At 36.6% G+C, this 19,390-nt stretch overlaps 1 protein-coding gene across 6 annotated transcripts in view; it reads right to left on the reverse strand.

The window, feature by feature from the left end:
• The window catches only part of LOC106054113 (voltage-gated hydrogen channel 1-like), a 94,208-nt gene that overhangs the window by 32,327 nt on the left and 42,491 nt on the right, over positions 1 to 19,390 (reverse strand). For all 6 annotated transcript variants that reach the window (XM_056015474.1, XM_056015466.1, XM_056015459.1 and 3 more), the window contains exons 3-4: positions 13,330 to 13,454; positions 10,272 to 10,437 (exon numbers count right to left, since the gene is read on the reverse strand). In XM_056015474.1, the coding sequence (XP_055871449.1) occupies positions 10,272 to 10,437; positions 13,330 to 13,454 (291 nt within the window). The remainder of the gene's footprint in view (positions 1 to 10,271; positions 10,438 to 13,329; positions 13,455 to 19,390) is intronic.

Here is a 19,390-nt window from a genome sequence, read left to right on the forward strand (position 1 = left end):
AGTTTTAATCTTACACTAATTTGGTAAATAGATTGTTATTTTTAATTACAAAGTTTATTATTGCTTGATATATTGTGGTTATTCAGTCTAAAAATGATTTGTGCTTGGAGGATTAAAACATTCTGTTTCTCCATCTAAACAATAATCTCCGGTTTACAATTGAGGAATCAGATTTCCCTCCTGAGTAAGTCTAGACGTATCCACCACTTAAGTGCAACACTTACAAATTCTTATGTGTGTTACTTGAGTCAGATCATAACATCTATACTAACACTACAATCTCGGTGTATAACGGATGAGGAGTCTCTTCTAAGACCACAATCGCATGACATGAACTACATGTACCTCAACATCTTCAGCAACGTTTAGCTAATCTTCACGCTGTTTTTTTTTACTTATGTTTTATCGTTTCACTAATGTAATCACTAAATACTGTAAGATAAACATTTGAACTATACTCATAAAGTGCAACAGCTTCTTATGATCACACAAAAACGTGCATTTGTTTGGAAAACTAAGAATTGGTTTATTTTATGCACATGTGTATAAACCATTTTTAATAAACATTTATGATGTAAGTACGTGCTTACCAATCTATATATATAACCTCTAGAATATGAAAGAGTTTGGACACCACGTAATGGAAAGATCACTCCTTTATTTCTGCAAATCGGACGGACTAGAGTTACTCCACGTATTTTTAGAGGCGAAACAAAAAAAAAAGAGTGTGTGTGTGGTGGGGGGGGGGGAAACAAGTAGTATTTACCCGTCACTAAATAGCAAGGCCGGACTTAACCGTTGTGACCAAGAAGTCATGGAAAGAGAGCAAGTAATCTACATTGTATTCACCCGTCACTAAATAGCAGGGCCGAACTTAGCCATTGTGGTGTCCTATGCGAAACAGATTTTGCGGGCCCAGTTTGGGTAGGGATACGGATAATAAGTGAAAATTAAAGAGTTTGTATTAGAATATAAATTGGTCTTTGCATTTTATTCTTTTTTTTCTACGTACTGAATTACTTTACGAGCCTTGCGTGTAGCGAAGTCATACAGTATCTCATAATAATTCTGTTTCCTACATAGATCACGCTCAATATCAGAATTACCAAATGTTTCAATGTATCTATACGAGAATTGTTGACCGCAAGTAATTCTTCATTAGTTTGAGGCGCGAGAAGCTTCTTTCACTGATTCCACAATTACGGGTATAGCATAATGCCATTTTTTTTATCGCGCGTAGGATTGTCGTTTTCCATATTGAATGACACCGCAAATGACAATTTTTGTCTGTATATTTCAGGAAATTTGTATGAGTTTTCAAAAGATTTTAATAATTTCCGGATATTTCCAGGACTTTTTCGTATATTTTGCAATTTTAGGAAGTTTCCAGGAGCTCCTGGTAAATTGACAGAAGGCCTCTGGAAATCTGTTATAAGTTATACAATGGTTTAATTTAATAATTTATACACCTAGAATTAGCGAGGATCCTATGAAAGTTCGGGTCCTATGAAAATGCGGGTCCCACTGCGGTCGCATAGGTTGCAGTGGCCTAAGGCCGGCCCTGCAAAATAGCATAGTATTTCATAAAACACTCCTAATAGGAAATTATAAAAGCAATTTTACTGTGAAGTTTTATGCTTTGTAATATGTGCTTACAATGGACTCGCACTCCCCCAGGGACCACCGAAGACAAGCTTTACACTCCAATTCGCTTTAGTATCTTGCTCTATATGACATTTAGTGTTGATTTCGTACACTGTCTAAAGCAGTATTTCTTCATTTCAACATGTCAATTTTGACTTAGTGTAGTGTAGAAACTGTAGATCTTATTTTTGGGGGGAAAATACTCTAGCTTCCTGGTAACTAATAACCCACTGCTGTAGTAGACAATAGAGATAATTTTCAATTCCATTTAATCACCTCTTTATAACTCACGACTTTTATTTTTAAAGTATTTTTTCCATCACTTTCACTTATCCCTTAGTCCTCCCCCCCCCCCCCCAAAAAAAAATTAATACATGAATATCAATGTCCAAAATGACCATCTTCATGATAGAAAGCGTGTACATAATGTCTCTGAAACTCTATGATTTAATATCTCCCTAGACATTAACAGAGACACAATGGAAGTTAGTAATAATATTGATTTTATATGCCTGTTACTCATATGTATATTAATGGCGCGTTCTTTTCTTGAGAGAATTCCTACTTGTAGATCATTGCGACCTTATGACGTAGATGACAAGGAAGTGTAAGAGAAAAAAAAGGAGGAGGTGGGTGGGGTAATGTTGACGAAATGGTAGGCGTTGAAGGGACATTAATCCAAGAGAAAAAAGAACTAATGCGTGCAATGTTTCTTAACGTTGCGGAATGACGTCTTCACAAATTTTTCGAATCTGTTAGAAAGACTTTTTTCTTTACAAAGCTTATATCAACTCAATCTGTCTGTCTGGTCAAAAGTTTGCACACGTTATTTCTCCGACACCCCATCTTGGACCAAGCTGAAAGTTTTTGAACAATTTTTTTTTAAAATGACAACACGGGTAGTTTTTTAATTTCGTTACTGACTGCACGCTTTGCAAGAGATCAATAGAATGTGGAAGTGGTTAGAGGTCCAGAATGTGAAAGTGGTTAGAGGTCCTGATTGTGGAAGTGGCTAGAGGTCCAGATTGTGGAAGTGGTTAGAGGTCCAGATTGTGGAAGTGGTTAGAGGTCCAGATTGTGGAAGTGGTTAGAGGTCCAGATTGTGGAAGTGGTTAGAGGTCGAGATAGTACTGGAAGTGGTTAGAGGTCCAGAATGTAATGGAAGTGGTTAGAGGTCCAGATTGTAATGGAAGTGGTTAGAGGTCCAGAATGTACTTTCAATAATGCTTTTGTTGGAGGAATACTTCTACAGACTAAAATATGAAATACTTTAAGTAGGGACTCACTCAAGCACTGGTTTACACATATTGGTGAATAAAGCAATCTATATCCATCAATTATTATCTGTCTCTGTGTCTGTACCTCTTTTTCTCTCTCTCTCTCTCTTTCTCCAACTCTTTCTCTCTCTCTCTTTCTCTCTCTCTTTCTCTCTCTCTCTCTCTTCTTTCTTTCATTAACTAGCCCAAAACAAAGATGGCTGAAAATCTATGGTTGCCTCATTATTCTTATGGTCAGTTATTGATTTTATTTCCCGAGGCATCCACCCACTAGTCATGCTATGGACAGTTTATCATGATGACAATTACATGGCCATTTAAGGGTAACTCTGTTATGATCTCCCTTGTCGTGGTTTTGTTGATTAACCTCAAACGTACGTCTACCCCACACTTTGATGTACTTTGTGATCTATTCATCACATTAGCATTACTGTCACGTTAGATAGTGGTCTAGAGAAAGTGGTAGATCGTTAGTGAGAGACTTTGACTTAAATAAGAGGTTAGTGTTTGACCTAAGGAAATGGATGGACTAGCACTAGAGTTGAATAACTGATCAGATTTTGTTTGGTGTAAGGCACAAATCGTAAGACACATTTCATGACGGATAATAAAGATTATTATTATTATTATTATTATAATTATTATCACATTAACGTTATGAGGGTTATCTATGATCTTTCAACTTCAACTATAACCTAGGACTTTCAACTGCTTTGAAGGAAACATCTTCCTGAGACTCACTGTTACATCAACACTTTTAACAGCTTTGAACGACACATCTTCCTGAGACTCCCTGTGACATTACATTGTAATCTCTTCACTTGTTAACTCGATCATACCCCCGCCCCATCTTTTTTTTTTTCATTCATGCTTACAGATTCATTCTTAAACTACACAATGGAAATAATTGACCAATCAAATTTCTTCTTCATACTTTGAAATCATGGTCGGATGAAGACTGGACAGAGGCATACAAGATTCTATAAGAGAGAGAGAGATGGGGAGAGAGGTCAATAAAGAGAGAGAGAGAGTAAAAGAAAAGAGAAAGAGAAAGTAAGAAGCAATAAATAAATGAAACAAAAACATAAGCACATTTAAAGAGGAAGATAAAAACAAACGATGTAACGCTGACATGTATGTGAGTACTAGAGGGGTATATGTAAATGTTGTCACATTATTCTAACATTGTTAGTAGTATAATCCATCAACCAAGTAATAACCTCATAGATGAAGTGTATTCAAAATGATGTAAGTGATGACACGCTTCAATTGGAACTAACATGGTGTAAGGTATCTGTAAATTCCAAAGACTTCTCACACTTTCACACATAAACCTCCACCGTTCTCACTTCACATAGTGATGTCTTCAGAGCACTGCAGCAATCTGTTCATAAATGTCTTTACTGAGATCTACTTTCCAACTTTAAAGAACTTAAAGAGGAAGTATGTCCTTTACAGATGGTAGTAGCAGATTAACTCTTTGGCTCCGCACCAACGCACAGGGCGTTGATTTTAAAAAAGGGGAAAAAAGTCGGACCAACGCTGGGGGCATCGGCTATTTCAAATTTTTTTTTTTCGTTTCCATTTCTCCAATTCTTGTTTTTTATTGCTTAATGTTTATCTAGAATAGTTTCCCTTTGCTAAACATCCGGAATTTCCTTCATTTAACGTGTTTTTATTTTGTACGAAGTTTGTAAAGAGATGACATTTATTTTTTCTGTGTGCGTGTTTTTTTTAATATGGAGCTTCAACCAAGGCCATATAAACTTTGTAGATCTAAATATTTCTTTGATAAAGAAGTATAAGAATTCAGATGACAGTGGTTTTGTTTCATCTGATGGTGATATTGATAAATCTAATTATCTAGATCTAGTAAATTAATTTATAGGTCTAGACCTAGGCCTAGGCCTAGTAATGATGAAGTTTATTAGCTGATGAAGCAGCTCCACCCCCAGCTAATGTTCAATGTAGATCTAGAACTAGTTTAGCTGTCTCTACATTATCTAGATCTAAATCTAATCAGATAGATGTAGATCTCTAGATCTATCATCTAGGCACTGAAACAGAACAATTTCAGATTTATTCCACCAAGAAATTGGGTTGTCAACCTAGACTTAGTCAGCACTGCATCTATTGAGATGGAATGTTTTTTTCATTGACAATCACATTGTTGATAGTCTTGTTAGCAAAATAAATAGCTATGCTGACCATAGGATTAAATGGAACACCCCTGCTAGAATAAGATCCATTTTCAGAGAATGGAGACCTATAACTATAAAGAAAGACAGAGTATGTAAACACTTTGGGTCAGGGAGAACGGTTTATGTTTGCGCTGGATGGGAGTCGAACCCACACATTCATATTGACTGCTTCCATGAATATCACAACTAGAAGGAATATTTATATACTAAGTACATGAAGAACTTTAGAAGAAAATACTATAAATATATATATGCTGTACAGTTGGACTAGTTTTAGGGTAAAAGTGTTTTGTTCCAAGCCTGTTGCTTTTTTTATGGGCTTTTTCGTTAAAGTAGTGACATTGGATTATTAGTTCCAGTTTATTATTTTTTGCATCTATTGCTGTTTCTTCTGTGGTGTTCTGTAAACAAATGGATAAAAATGAGAAAAAAAGCTATTTCAATTCAATTTGAACAATAAATTTCTTTAAACATGCACTTGGATGGATATTTTCAATGTCAGTTGGTGAGTTTTTCATTTTTAATTTTTATATTCAAAACCCAAAATTACAAAAACAACATAAATTGCAAACTAGAAAACATAAGAAATGGAAAGAGCATCCATTTCTCTTTAATTCTATATCAAGTTTTTTATTTTCCAATAATAAATAAAAAAGTTATACAAGTTATATCGAAGCAAAGTAGCGCACTCTGAAATGGCGGAAAAATTAATTCCGTCCAAAAGTGGCAAATAATTCCGAATTAATTCCGGAGCCAAAGAGTTAAAAGGCTATCGCTGAGATTGTGCCATCAATTCTCAGCACGACGGGTTCGACTCTCTCCATCGCCACCTCATGTGCGCACTGCATCATTTTCGGGGAGTAATCTCGGTGTGCCTCGGTGTGTCACTTCATCTTATCTTATCTTATCTTATCTTATATAATACAGACGTTACTTCAAAAAAGAAGATGATTACGTCCTACGCGTCATGCATCTTGTCAAGCAATGACCTAATTTCTGCTGTCACTTGTTTTCCTGGCTGGCTCAGGCAACCCATTCCATGCTCTAATAGCACTAGGGAAGAAGGAGTATTTGTACAAATTTGTTCTAGCATATGGAACGAGCAATGTGCCTTTATCTTTGTGTCTTTCGAGTATCTTATTAGATTTCGATTTGTAGTTGAAGATTATGGATCAGTGTTTTATGTATAATTGCTACTTTACTTTTGAGTCTTCTGTCCTAAAGGCTTTCTAAATTTAGTGATTTTACTAAATGTGTTACTCTAATCAAATGTGAATGAATATGCGTTTGTTATGAATCTCACTGCTCTATTTTGTGTCTGTTCCAGTTTCTAAATGTTTTCTTGAGTTGAGGGGTCCCACTACTGTTCCTTTCAAAGGGCTGGAAAAGGCGCAATGAAAAGCACATATCGATCCATCTGTTTTAGAGGAATCGAAGAAAATTAAGTGGATACAAAATGGCAAGCCGAGCCTTCAAGGACCTGAACGCTAAGCGATTGTCCACAGCGTACGTGATAATACTAAACAAGAATTTCCTTTTTCCATTGTCCAATGATGAGATGATCTTGGCGGCTTAACGAGGAACAACAATTTGACCTCTAGACTGTTGTCATTGTGCTCTACTAGCTAATGGCCCCCGGCCATGCCTTGCGTAATTAAGGTCAAGTAGTTCTGTATTGCCAGTTCCGATGACGTCATGCGGTGGTCATCTTATTCCATTCTTTCTCTATCCCAAGTGCTGGTCTGTGATTATTGATTCCCCAGATGCCCGCTGTCCACCCTTGTCAACAGTACGTGGTCCAATAACTCCCCCCTGCTCTTACTTCCGGTGTTTAATCTTTGTCCTTTTTTTTTCCAGAAAATGGGGGGAGGGGGAGGGGGAGAAAGCGAGTTAACTCTTGCTTTCCAAAGGTAGGCTACTTTAATTTCCACGTTGAAAAGTAATTCATTTAATTCCTTTTAGACTCAGACTTTCTGTCCTTACTTTTCATTTTAAATCAGATCACACAGACATTCACAAAGTATTTCTAGAGAGTTTCTTTAAAATGTGGGCTTATGTCAGCAGATTTAGAAGGAGATAAAATACATGATGTATATGATTATATATAGATCTAGATCTGCATTGAGATTTCTCTAAGAATGTGTTTTCGTTTCGTACCTAGCTATGGAGCTGATAGACTAATTAAACTAAATGACTGAACTGTTAACATTTGAATGTTGTAATTTGAAATGTAGCGGCGTCAAATATTTCAAATCTACATTTTAAAAAGTAAAAGAGGAAAATAACAAATAACAGAGTTTTTTTTTAATGAGAGTTTTTCCTTTATGAAGCTATTGACGTTTTTGTAGAGGCGATTATTTGACTCTAAATAACAAATGAATGTTAGATTTAACCCAAAAAAAAAAGAAACATTTTTAACCCGCCTAGTCCCCCCCCCCCCCTCGAGAAAAAAAAATCCTCTTAATCGTATATCTTCTCAGAGTATATAAAATTCTTGTTTATTGATACAGATCCAGACATGGATACATTAAACGACGGTATTCTAGAGACGAATACTGGATTAGATATATGGTATCAAAGATTCTAGTTCGGTGCTAGGCCTAGAGATCCAGGACTTACACGACCGTGCGCAAAATGTGCCTAAGCGTTTATTTATTTATTTAAATCTTTAATCAACACATGCGGGAATACCCGCTGACGTTAAAGTGAAGATTGTCTAGACTTCAATATCAAATTTAATTTTAAGAAAATTATTTATGATTTTAACAATTTTTACGGTCAAACCCGAGTTTTCCCTGTGTGGCCAATTAGCTTTTTCCCAAACTTATACATAAAATATTCAATTTCTAGGAAAATCGTTATGACCTTTTTGTTTTGGCTTCTTACCTTTTTTCTTAATCCCGTTTAGAATTTACAAACTGATAAGAGGAATTATATTTTTTAAAAAGTCTCCCACTTACGACGTATATCTCCACCACAAAAGATGAACAAATGGTCACTACTGAGAGCTAAGAACAAAAGATGAAAACAAATGGTCACTAATGAGAGCTAAGAACAAAAGATGAAAACAAATGGTCACTAATGAGAGCTAAGAACAAAAGTGGGTAAGACTCTCAATGTTAACAAACTCAAGCCAGTAGATCGACAAGAAACCGAAGACAAACTGCTGGTTACATTAATAGAACTTATGTATTTGTCATAAATGCCTTTTTTTTTTTCATCATTCGAAATATATGAAATTAAGAAGGTTCAGAAAGCCAGTCCTAAATCTAAAATGCACAGTTCTCCACACATTTATTCTAATACAAGAAGAACATTTAAAACATTTTGTACAAAAGAGACACAACTTCGTTTATACAACTTATAGAGCGATTGGTTTTCTCTTGATAGCTAATGAATGTTTGATTAAAAGACAATGGAATTTTTTCCCCAGCCAAATTTAAATTTGTTTCTTTTTTTTATTTTTTATTAATTTAAAAAATTATAACGATCAAACTAGAGTTTTCCCCATGTGGCCAACAAGCTAGTAATTCTTTTCTCAGCGATATCTACATCAAGTATAAAATTTCTAGGAAAATCGTTAAAGCCGTTTTTGAGGTTCGTATCCAGGTTCCAGCCTTCACCATCCATGAAGTTGTGAATCGAATAAAGGCATTGTAATGTGTGCTCTGGCACCATAGACCTGTTTCTGTCTCTAGATAAAGTAGTCTGTGTATAGCTTTGAAAAACACTATAAAAAGATCACACACTAAAATTTTCCTATTTCGGAACATTAATTTCAATGAGATAGTCTATCTCATCTCCATAAATATTCACCATTAGACTTAGTTAGATATACATTACAAATGTATATAATTCATTATGTGATACATCTAACTATTGCTTGTGGGGGTCAATACAAGCGTGTATGTGTGTATGTCTTTATAAATATTAATTACTTCTTACAAATAATTAGGAGAGTTGTTGAACTTCGCATAGACAACTAATTAGTTACTTTGCTTCAACACGTGATATTCGCGAGACATGACAGATTTTATTAAGTCAGTGTCAGAGGTGAAAGGTGAAGAGTGCAACTTGAAGGAGTGAACATAGTCGAAAAAAAAAACCATAAGAAACAAAGTCTATGTTCCACCAATTAATGGTCGACATGACAATCTTTGTACCAGCTCTACATTCTTTTATATTTGTTTGTGACTCCTGACAGACACACATCACTCGTTGTACTAAGTAACTTTACGCGCAACCGTTTCACTCACTGTATAATTACGCCAGGCACAATTGTACATTTTTCCCCAAATTCCAAGTGCCCCTTACTACTTTACATTCACAAGATGTGTGGAGTGCAGAAAGGTTGCCAACTGGGGAGCAGGGGGTTGGGTGAGGGAAGGGGGCATTTGGTTACAGAAGAAAGTAGTGCAGAAAGAAGGACAAAGAATCGAGTTGCATTAAATATCTTGACGCTACAACAGTTGCTTGTGGTTCATCTTCTTTTTTGAAGTAACGTCTGTATTATATAAGATAGTGTAGTTTAGTATCTACTTTCTTGTTTCTGTTTTGTTTATGTTTTGAGTTATTTATAAATAATGTTGTTCTTACAGTGTAAATTAGTTTTGCAACTGGGCTAATTTGTAGAAAGTTCGTTTCTAGGTTGAGTTGAAAGTGAAACCGGAACGCTTATACGCGTGTATTTGTTTATATATTGGCGTGGAGGTATTTATCAAGAGTTTCAAGAAAAACGTTCAATCATTTGTGAGATCAATTTGATTGTGTAATGTCTCAAACTAAAATGTTTTCTTCCTAATCTAAAACTAAAACTAATTTAAAGGATCTACAATTATTACATTTTATGAAGAGTTTTTTAAACATAAAATGTGTCAAAGAGAAAGAAAGAAAAAAAGAAAGAAAAGAAAGAAAAAAAAAAGAAAGAAAAGAAAGAAAAAAAGAAAGAAAGAAAGACAGAAAAAAAGAAAGAAAGAAAAAAAAGAAAGATAGAAAAGAAAGAAAAGAAAGAAAAGAAAAAAAGAAAGAAAAAGAAAAAAAGAAAGATAGAAGAAAAAGAAAGAAAAGAAAAAAAAGAAAAGAACCAATTATAAAGAAAAAAAAAAAAACTATAGCTGACTATGTTCCTTCCGTGCCAAGCTTGACTGACCTGTTATAGCCATCTAAAGAACTATTCCATAGATTGGGCTGGTCCTCGTGCTCCTCCTGGGCGGCCTCCCCGTGGGGGGTGATGTGTGTGTGTCCTCCAGTGTGGTTGAGGAAATTCACTTGAAATGAGGAAGAGTTGTGCTTAGAATCTGGGGCATTCTCTGGAACTACAGACCAAAATGACATTATGTACACAGTTGTAAGTTTGTTTCTGAAATGTGACTCAACATTTAGATGAATTGTTTATGGATCTGAAACATTTCCTGGATTTAAACCCAAAAATGTCTTCCCCAAGCAAGATTTCTTATTAACAATTTTATTCTATTTAAAACCCAGAAGACACTAAATTCAGTTTTGGGAGTTTATGGTTTTATTAGTTTTTTAGAATAAAACAATCTGAACCTTTTAAGTAACTAAGGAGACATAGCACCAGAGGCGTAGTGAGGGGGGGGGGCAAGGGAGCACGATGCCCCGGGCGCCACCCTCAGGAGGGCGCCACAGGCAGCATATATTTCTATGTGATGTTCATGGAAAATGGGGGGGGGGCAGTAAAGTACCTTGCACCGGGCGCACGTTTTGCTCACTACGCCTCTGCATAGCATCAAAAAATAAATCAACAAACTTCTGATTGTGTGTATTTTTTTTTAAATAACATTAGTTTTGTATTTACAATATCAACTGTCCAATGTCTGTCGAAAACTCAAATATTTTTTTTTTAAAAAGTGCCTTTCAATTAAATACGAAAATCAATTGGTCTATTTAAAAATCACGTTTTAAAAAACGTATATTTTTTAAAAATACAACTACTACTGAAAGGTGAACTTTAGAATGTCGAGGCCCTGTGCAAATCAGCGGCGGAGGCTCTATTATTACACATTACAAGGGTCCCCGTCAGGATCACACCTTTACAGGAACGGGATTAGGGGCAACCTTTTTTGGGAAAATCAATTTTCTGCATTCTAGGCATCATATGTTCATTATTCCGACAAACAGCGCAGAGCATATATGTAGGTAAAATCGAGAGGCCCCTGCCTCCCCGAGGTCCCGTGCATACCCATATTGAGAGGAAATTTCATTTCTAGTATGGATTGACTTTAATGGTTGCACTGGCAGTGGCTACTGCAAGTACATATTTGGATTCAATACATTAGAACCAGACAACTTGTATCATTACAATGACAATAGAAACTCCTAGAATTCAGTACGACAGAACCTAGCAGTGGCGTAGCTAGGGTGGGGGAGGTGGATGGCCAAAATTAAAAAATCCCCCGGGCCCCAAATTAATAGCTACGCCACTAGAACCTAATACTATTATTACCAGAACGCATTAATTACCATATTCCCACATACTAATAGTGTAACAGGGGCAGGCAAGCAGATAATTGACCAGGCGAGCGAACATTGTTAAGACAATTGCCAACGTATGTCGCGTCGTTAAAGAAACCATGTTTTTGTCAATTCTGCAATGTAAAATTCCGAGTCTAAACCAGGTCAGATGTACCTTCGTCTCTTCATGCACTTTGACCTTTGGTCGTGTTTAATATTTTTAAGAAGATGTCAAACTCTTGATGAAAAACAAAAAGATAGAGCTACGAATAAAAATGCGGATGTGTGGTGTAACCCGCTTGGCTACACATCAAGGGTGCTTGAGTTCAAATCCTGACTCAACCTGATTAGTTTTTTACAGAGCGAATGAAGGCAGCACGGAAAGCCTTCATCTAGATATCCCCTAATCACCGGGCCTAATCCATTATTTCCACAAAACTGATTGGTCCAGAGCGCGTTGAGAATGTTATAGCATACAAGACGCAATGATTGGGAGGGACGTCCAAATAAATCTCCAAAATAAACAATGTCAAGGACACCATAATGAAAGATCAATGTTGCCAACTACAGAATAACAATGATTTTGTGTTACAAATGTAGAAGCTTGGAAATGTTCTTCTGAATTTCTTAAAAAGTGCGTACCGGAAAGAGCATCAACTTTTGATTCTACAGTGCTGCAACTGTGCACCAAACTTATTATATGGCTTTTAAAAAAAGCTTCGCGTATCAATATTTCGTATTGAGTACGCCGTAAACACCAAAGTAAAGTTTATCTTTCAGACCTTGTGGTCTATAGGGCAGATGATGTAAAGGGCATCTGTTTCTGTGGCCTACGCTTAACGAGGGTGTCGTGTGCACAGCACAACAACCAACCGTCTTTACTTTTCCCAAACAAATGTCAGGTACCCATTAGAGCTGAGTAGACTTGGAGCCGACCAAAGATGCCGAAATTTAAAATCCCAGTCTTCACCAGGATTCGAACCCAAGATCCCCAGTTCGAAAACCAAGCGCTTTACCGCTCATCCACCAAAAGCTTTGTTATTTGTGAATTTGCTTCCATTTACGGACCAAAATATTGATTAAGTTGTGGCCAAATGACTACACAGTTGGAAGTGTACAAGAAAATGAAATATATTTCGGCCACAAAACAAACATTCACTTGGTCTTAGGAAATATCACAACGATCCTTTGATACATCAGATACAAGACAAATATGTGGAATATAGACATGGAAAGAAAAAGATTTGAAAGAAATATGTAAAACAAAGACATGAAACAGAAACAAAGATGTGAAACAAATACATGAAACAAAAACAAATATGTGAAACAAAGACATGAAACAGAAACAAAGATGTGAAACAAAGGTGTGAAGCAACGACATCAAATAAATATGTCAAATATAGTTATGAAACAAAGATGTCCAACAAAGATCTGAATCACATTTTTGAAATTAATAGGTGAAGCAAAAGTGCGTTGTGCTTTGTGCGCTTAGAAAAAACAAAGTTTCGTATGAAGTAAAGGGACAACTGGTTTCGAAATGAGAAAGCTGATAATGAAGTGTAATAACACACTTGTGCTAAAGAAAAAGCTGATATTGAAGTGTGATAACACACTTGTGCTAAAGAAAAAGCTGATAATGAAGTGTGATAACACACTTGTGCTAAAGAAAAAGCTGATAATGAGGTGTGATTACACGTCTGTGCTAAAAGAGAAAGCTGATAATGAAGCCTTACATACGATGATCTCCATCTCAATGAGAAGTTCGAGGACAATGACAACGAGGTCAGCAATGACCAGCGCCACGACCGAATACTGGATGACATTTGTCTTCAGGAAGGCCGCTAGTTTTCCTTTGAATCTGTCAAGACAAAATAAAAAGTACATTAGTGAGTTGCAGCTGGAGTAACACACAATTCAATGTAACATTTAGTTCAATGTAACATTTAGTTCAATGTAACATTTAGTTCAATGTAACATTTAGTTCAATGCAACATTTAGTTCAAGGTAACATTTAGTTCCAATGTAACATTTAGTTCAATGTAACATTTAGTTCAATGCAACATTTAGTTCAAGGTAACATTTAGTTCAAGGTAACACTTAGTTCAATGCAACATTTAGTTCAAGGTAACATTTAGTTCAATGTAACATTTAGTTCAATGCAACATTTAGTTCAAGGTAACGTTTAGTTCAATGTAACATTTAGTTCAATGTAACATTTAGTTCAATGTAACATTTAGTTCAATGTAACATTTAGTTCAAGGTAACATTTAGTTCAAGGTAACATCTAGTTCAATGTAACATCTCGTTCAATGCAACTTTTAGTTCAAGGTAACGTTTAGTTCAATGTAACATTTAGTTCAATGTAACATTTAGTTCAATGTAACATTTAGTTCAATGTAACATTTAGTTCAAGGTAACATTTAGTTCAAGGTAACATCTCGTTCAATGTAACACAAAGTTCAATGTAACATACTTAGTTCGATGTAACAACTAGTTCAATTTAATATGTAGTTCAACCCACCACCTTCTATTGGGCGTCCTGTAAAAAGTAGATTGTAAAATAAAATTTAACCTTGAATCTCTCATAAAGTAACTTAAATCTCGCTTTGATGCAAATTCAAAAACTTAGGTACAATGTTGTCGTGTGAACGCTTGTCTATGTAAGTGCGTTTTAATTTGTCTGCAAGTGATTCGGCACAAAATAACATATTTATCTTATCTTATATAATATAGACGTTACTTCAAAAAAGATTGTATTTAGATTTTATAATAACATTTATTTTTACAAAGTTTAAACTAACTAACTCCGTCTGTCTGTCTGGCATGCACGTGATATCTCCCACTTCCCAGTCTCGGATCATGTTCAAACTTTTCACAACTATACTTGGTCGATTACAAAATATGAATCAATTACAACAAAAAGATTACAAAGATAGATTGTGTTTTAACACAAACTCAAAATCAACCCTAGCAGTGGTTCATTCAGGCAGTTGAAAAGGCAGGTTTCAATATTTTCAGCATGAATATCAGAAGCTCTAAACCACAAACCATCAACAACCACAACCCTATCTCCCAGAAGCTCTGAACTACAAACCATCAACAACCACAACCCTATCTCCCAGAAGCTCTGAACTACAAACCATCAACAACCACAACCCTATCTCCCAGAAGCTCTGAACTACAAACCATCAACAACCACAACCCTATCTCCCAGAAGCTCTGAACCACAAACCATCAACAACCACAACCCTATCTCCCAGAAGCTCTGAACTACAAACCATCAACAACCACAACCCTATCTCCCAGAAGCTCTGAACTACAAACCATCAACAACTATAACCCTATCTCCCAGAAGCTCTGAACTACAAACCATCAACAACTATAACCCTATCTCCCAGAAGCTCTGAACTACAAACCATCAACAACTATAACCCTATCTCCCAGAAGCTCTGAACCACAAACCATCAACAACCACAACCCTATCTCCCAGAAGCTCTGAACTACAAACCATCAACAACCACAACCCTATCTCCCAGAAGCTCTGAACTACAAACCATCAACAACTATAACCCTATCTCCCAGAAGCTCTGAACTACAAACCATCAACAACTATAACCCTATCTCCCAGAAGCTCTGAACTACAAACCATCAACAACTATAACCCTATCTCCCAGAAGCTCTGAACTACAAACCATCAACAACCAGAAGCCTATCTCCCAGAAGCTATAAACTACAAGCCATCAACAACCACAACCCTATCTCCCAGAAGCCTTGAACCACAAACCATCAACAACCATAACCCTATCTCCCAGAAACTCTGAACTACAAGCCATCAACAACCACAACCCTATCTCCCAGAAGCTCTGAACTACAAACCATCAACAACTATAACCCTATCTCCCAGAAGCTCTGAACTACAAACCATCAACAACTATAACCCTATCTCCCAGAAGCTCTGAACTACAAACCATCAACAACTATAACCCTATCTCCCAGAAGCTCTGAACTACAAACCATCAACAACCAGAAGCCTATCTCCCAGAAGCTATAAACTACAAGCCATCAACAACCACAACCCTATCTCCCAGAAGCCTTGAACCACAAACCATCAACAACCATAACCCTATCTCCCAGAAACTCTGAACTACAAACCATCAACAACCAGAAGCCTATCTCCCAGAAGCTATAAACTACAAACCATCAACAACCACAACCATATCTCCCAGAAGCTCAGAACCACAAACCATCAACAACCACAACCCTATCTCCCAGAAGCTATAAACTACAAACCATCAACAACTACAACCCTATCTCCCAGAAGCTCTGAACCACAAACCATCAACCACAACCCTATCTCCCAGAAGCTATAAACTACAAACCATCAACAACCACAACCCTATCTCCCAGAAGCTCTGAACCACAAACCATCAACCACAACCCTATCTCCCAGAAGCTATAAACTACAAACCATCAACAACTACAACCCTATCTCCCAGAAGCTCTGAACCACAAACCATCAACCACAACCCTATCTCCCAGAAGCTCTGAACCACAAACCATCAACAACCACAACCCTATCTCCCAGAAGCTATAAACTACAAACCATCAACAACTACAACCCTATCTCCAGAAGCTCTAACCACAAACCATCAACAACCACAACTTTATCTCCCAGAATCTCTGAACCACAAACCATCAACAACCATAACCCTATCTCCCAGAAGCTCTGAACCACAAACCATCAACAACCACAACCCTATCTCCAGAAGCTCTGAACCACAAACCATCAACAACCACAACCCTATCTCCCAGAAGATCTGAACCACAAGCCATCAACAACCACAACCCTAACTCCCAGAAGATCTGAACCACAAGCCATCAACAACCACAACCCTAACTCCCAGAAGATCTGAACCACAAACCATCAACAACCACAACCCTATCTCTGCCAGTACAAAATGGAAGACGTCCATGCTATGTATCTCAAGTGTTGACAATACTAATGTATTCTTAGTCCGACTGACGACATGACACCTCAGGGACCTACTGGGCCACTAATTAACCAACTAGTTCATTATTGTGTGATAATTAAATAATTTTTGTTTCTTATAGAAAAAGGGAAATAAATCTTCCACTCTTCACTAGCCTTTGGACTCAAAAACAAGGCTTATTATAAACGTCAAAGTTGAGTGTCTGTGTAAAGGGTTATAAGCTAGAAACTCACGTCGTTATCTATAATCGTGATCACCTTCTTGTTTGAAGGAACGTCTGTAATTTACAAGATAATTGCTGACACTCTCACACTGACCATAACAATAATCAAGTCAGACACACTCTATATTAGAAACTGGAACAAAGGAAGTTATTGATACACAATATCACAGCCTCTCTCGGAGCATCGGTTGTATCAACGACATCTCTTCGGCTGGTATTGAACTTGATTTCAAAAGTACATCTTGTTCTAGTGTTTTAAATAGAAATCTAAATGTCTCCTGGAGGTTTAGGCTGTAAGAGAGGTTCACTTAAAATGGACGAGAATTGTTTACTTATAGAATCGGCAGTTGGATACAAAACTAACAAGAAAAATATTTTTAAAAAGTACGTTTTGAAATATAAAGCTTATATTTTGTGTATCAATTAGTTTGAATCAGTAATATAATTATCCTTACGACAGACCTAGAAATAATAAATTTGTGCGATTAGAATTTTTTTTACCAATTGTTTTTGTTTAGCTTTTAACTTTCTCAATGCGCTATGTTCCTATCATTTGTCTTGACCAGTTGTGAAAGGGGGAGGGAAGAAAGGAGTTATCTTTATGAATGTTTTCTTAATGGGTTTTAGAAATGCATAAAAAAAATGTTTACTCGGGCTCTAAAGTCCTCAAGGGGACTAATTCAACTTACACCACCACATCCGTTAAGTACGATTACTTTCACTTGTTCGTGATACCAACCAAAGTAATTAATTAACAATAGTTAATTAACTAGTTCATTTGTTTGTTTGTTTTTATTTTATTTTATTGATTCTTGTGTTGACAGGTAAAAAAAAACTAGTATGTAAAATTTCAGCTTAATCCGAGATTGGGTGTGGGAGAAATAACGTGTACAAGCTTTTTACCTTGCAGGGCTGACAGACGGAGTTGATAAAAGCTTTGTAAAAAGGGAAAGTGTTAAAATCAAAGCTGTAGCATGGAACTTGACCGTCTTTGTCTCTGCCTAAATTGAGTTGCGTCCCTTGTAGCCCCAGTTCTGATAGTAAGTAGATTGCTCGTTAGTGACTACGATAATGGCCTCAAAGAAATGGTAACTGAAGGTCGCAGACGACACACAAAGAAGTAACTTCTAGACACTAGTACTTACATGCATGGGCGTAGCCAGGGGGGGGGTTTTGGGGTTCAAACCCCCCCCGAAATGAAATCCCCCCCCCCGAAGGGGGGGAGTCGAAATTTAATGACTGATTTTTTGCTTTGATTTTGTTTATTTTAGGTGAGTTTTTAATACTAAACCATCACTTGCCCCAGCACAACCAAAGGGTTTTTGAGTTTAAACCCCCCTAACAGGGGTTTTGAGTTTAAAACCCCTTACCAGGGGGGTTCAAGTTTAAAAACCCCTACCAGAGGGGTTCGAGTTTAAAAACCCCTACCAGAGGTTTTGAGTTTAAAACCCCCTACCAGGGGTTTTGAGTTTTAAACCCTCTACCTGGGGTTTTTGCAGTTAACGCCCCCTCTTCTATAAAACAAAACAAAAAAAATGCAAACAAAAATCCACTAATTCCAAGAGCACAGTTAATGAAGATTTTGATTTTAAAACCCCCTCTAAAATTTACGATAAACCCCCTCTTCAATATAAAAAGAAAGCTAATTACGCACTCAAAATGTTATGAGCGTAGCTAAATGGATTTTGACTTAGATTTGAAATTAAACCCCACTTCAGCGGGGTTTGAAGGTAAAAAAATACCTCTTTAATAATAAAAACAAAGCAAATTAAACACTCAAAATGTTATGAGTGTAGTCCAAGGGGTTTTGAGTTTAAACTCCCCTCCAGTGGAGTTTTAAGCTAAAAAATACCTCTTGAATATAAATAAAAGCAAATTACTCACTCTAAAATCTATGAGCGTAGCCAAAGGGGTTTTGAGTTTAAACCCCCCGCCAGGGGGGTTTGAGGATAAAAAATACATCTTCAGTGTAAGAAAAAAAGCAAATTACGGACTCAAAATGCTATGAGCGTTGCCAAAAGGGGTTTTGAGTTTAAACCCCCATTCAGAGGGGATTGATGCTAAAAATACCTCTTCAATATAAAAAAAAAGCAAATTACACACTAAAATTATTTGAGCGTAGCCAATCCAATCGGGGGTTTTGAGTTAAAACCCCTCTTCCACAGATGGCTTTTTAAAGTTTAAAACCCCTCCAGATGGTTTTGAGTTTAAGATCCTCCTACAGAGCATTTTGAGGTGGAAAACCCCCAACTTCTCTTTTCGATATAAAATCTAAAACAAACTACAGTCACTTAATTCCAAGAGCGTATTCAAGAGAGGTTACACATTTTTACCAGTGGCAGGGCTCCATTAATAAACTGCAGTGAATAGTCATCTGACGAAATTGAAAAACACAAAATGTGGCTCAACAAAGATGGCTAAGACAGATTTTAGGAGTCAGTTATAGAGATCGGGTCTAAATCAAGGAAATCCTATGCCGAACTGGGAGTCGACCCATTAGTAAGATTGTGAGAGAGCGATGCATGAGGTTTGCTGGACATGTTCTTCGACAAAATAAATTACGCATAAGAAGAGTTGCAA

This window comes from Biomphalaria glabrata, chromosome 1 (assembly GCF_947242115.1).
Source record: "Biomphalaria glabrata chromosome 1, xgBioGlab47.1, whole genome shotgun sequence".
In the NCBI taxonomy this organism is placed as follows: domain Eukaryota; kingdom Metazoa; phylum Mollusca; class Gastropoda; family Planorbidae; genus Biomphalaria; species Biomphalaria glabrata.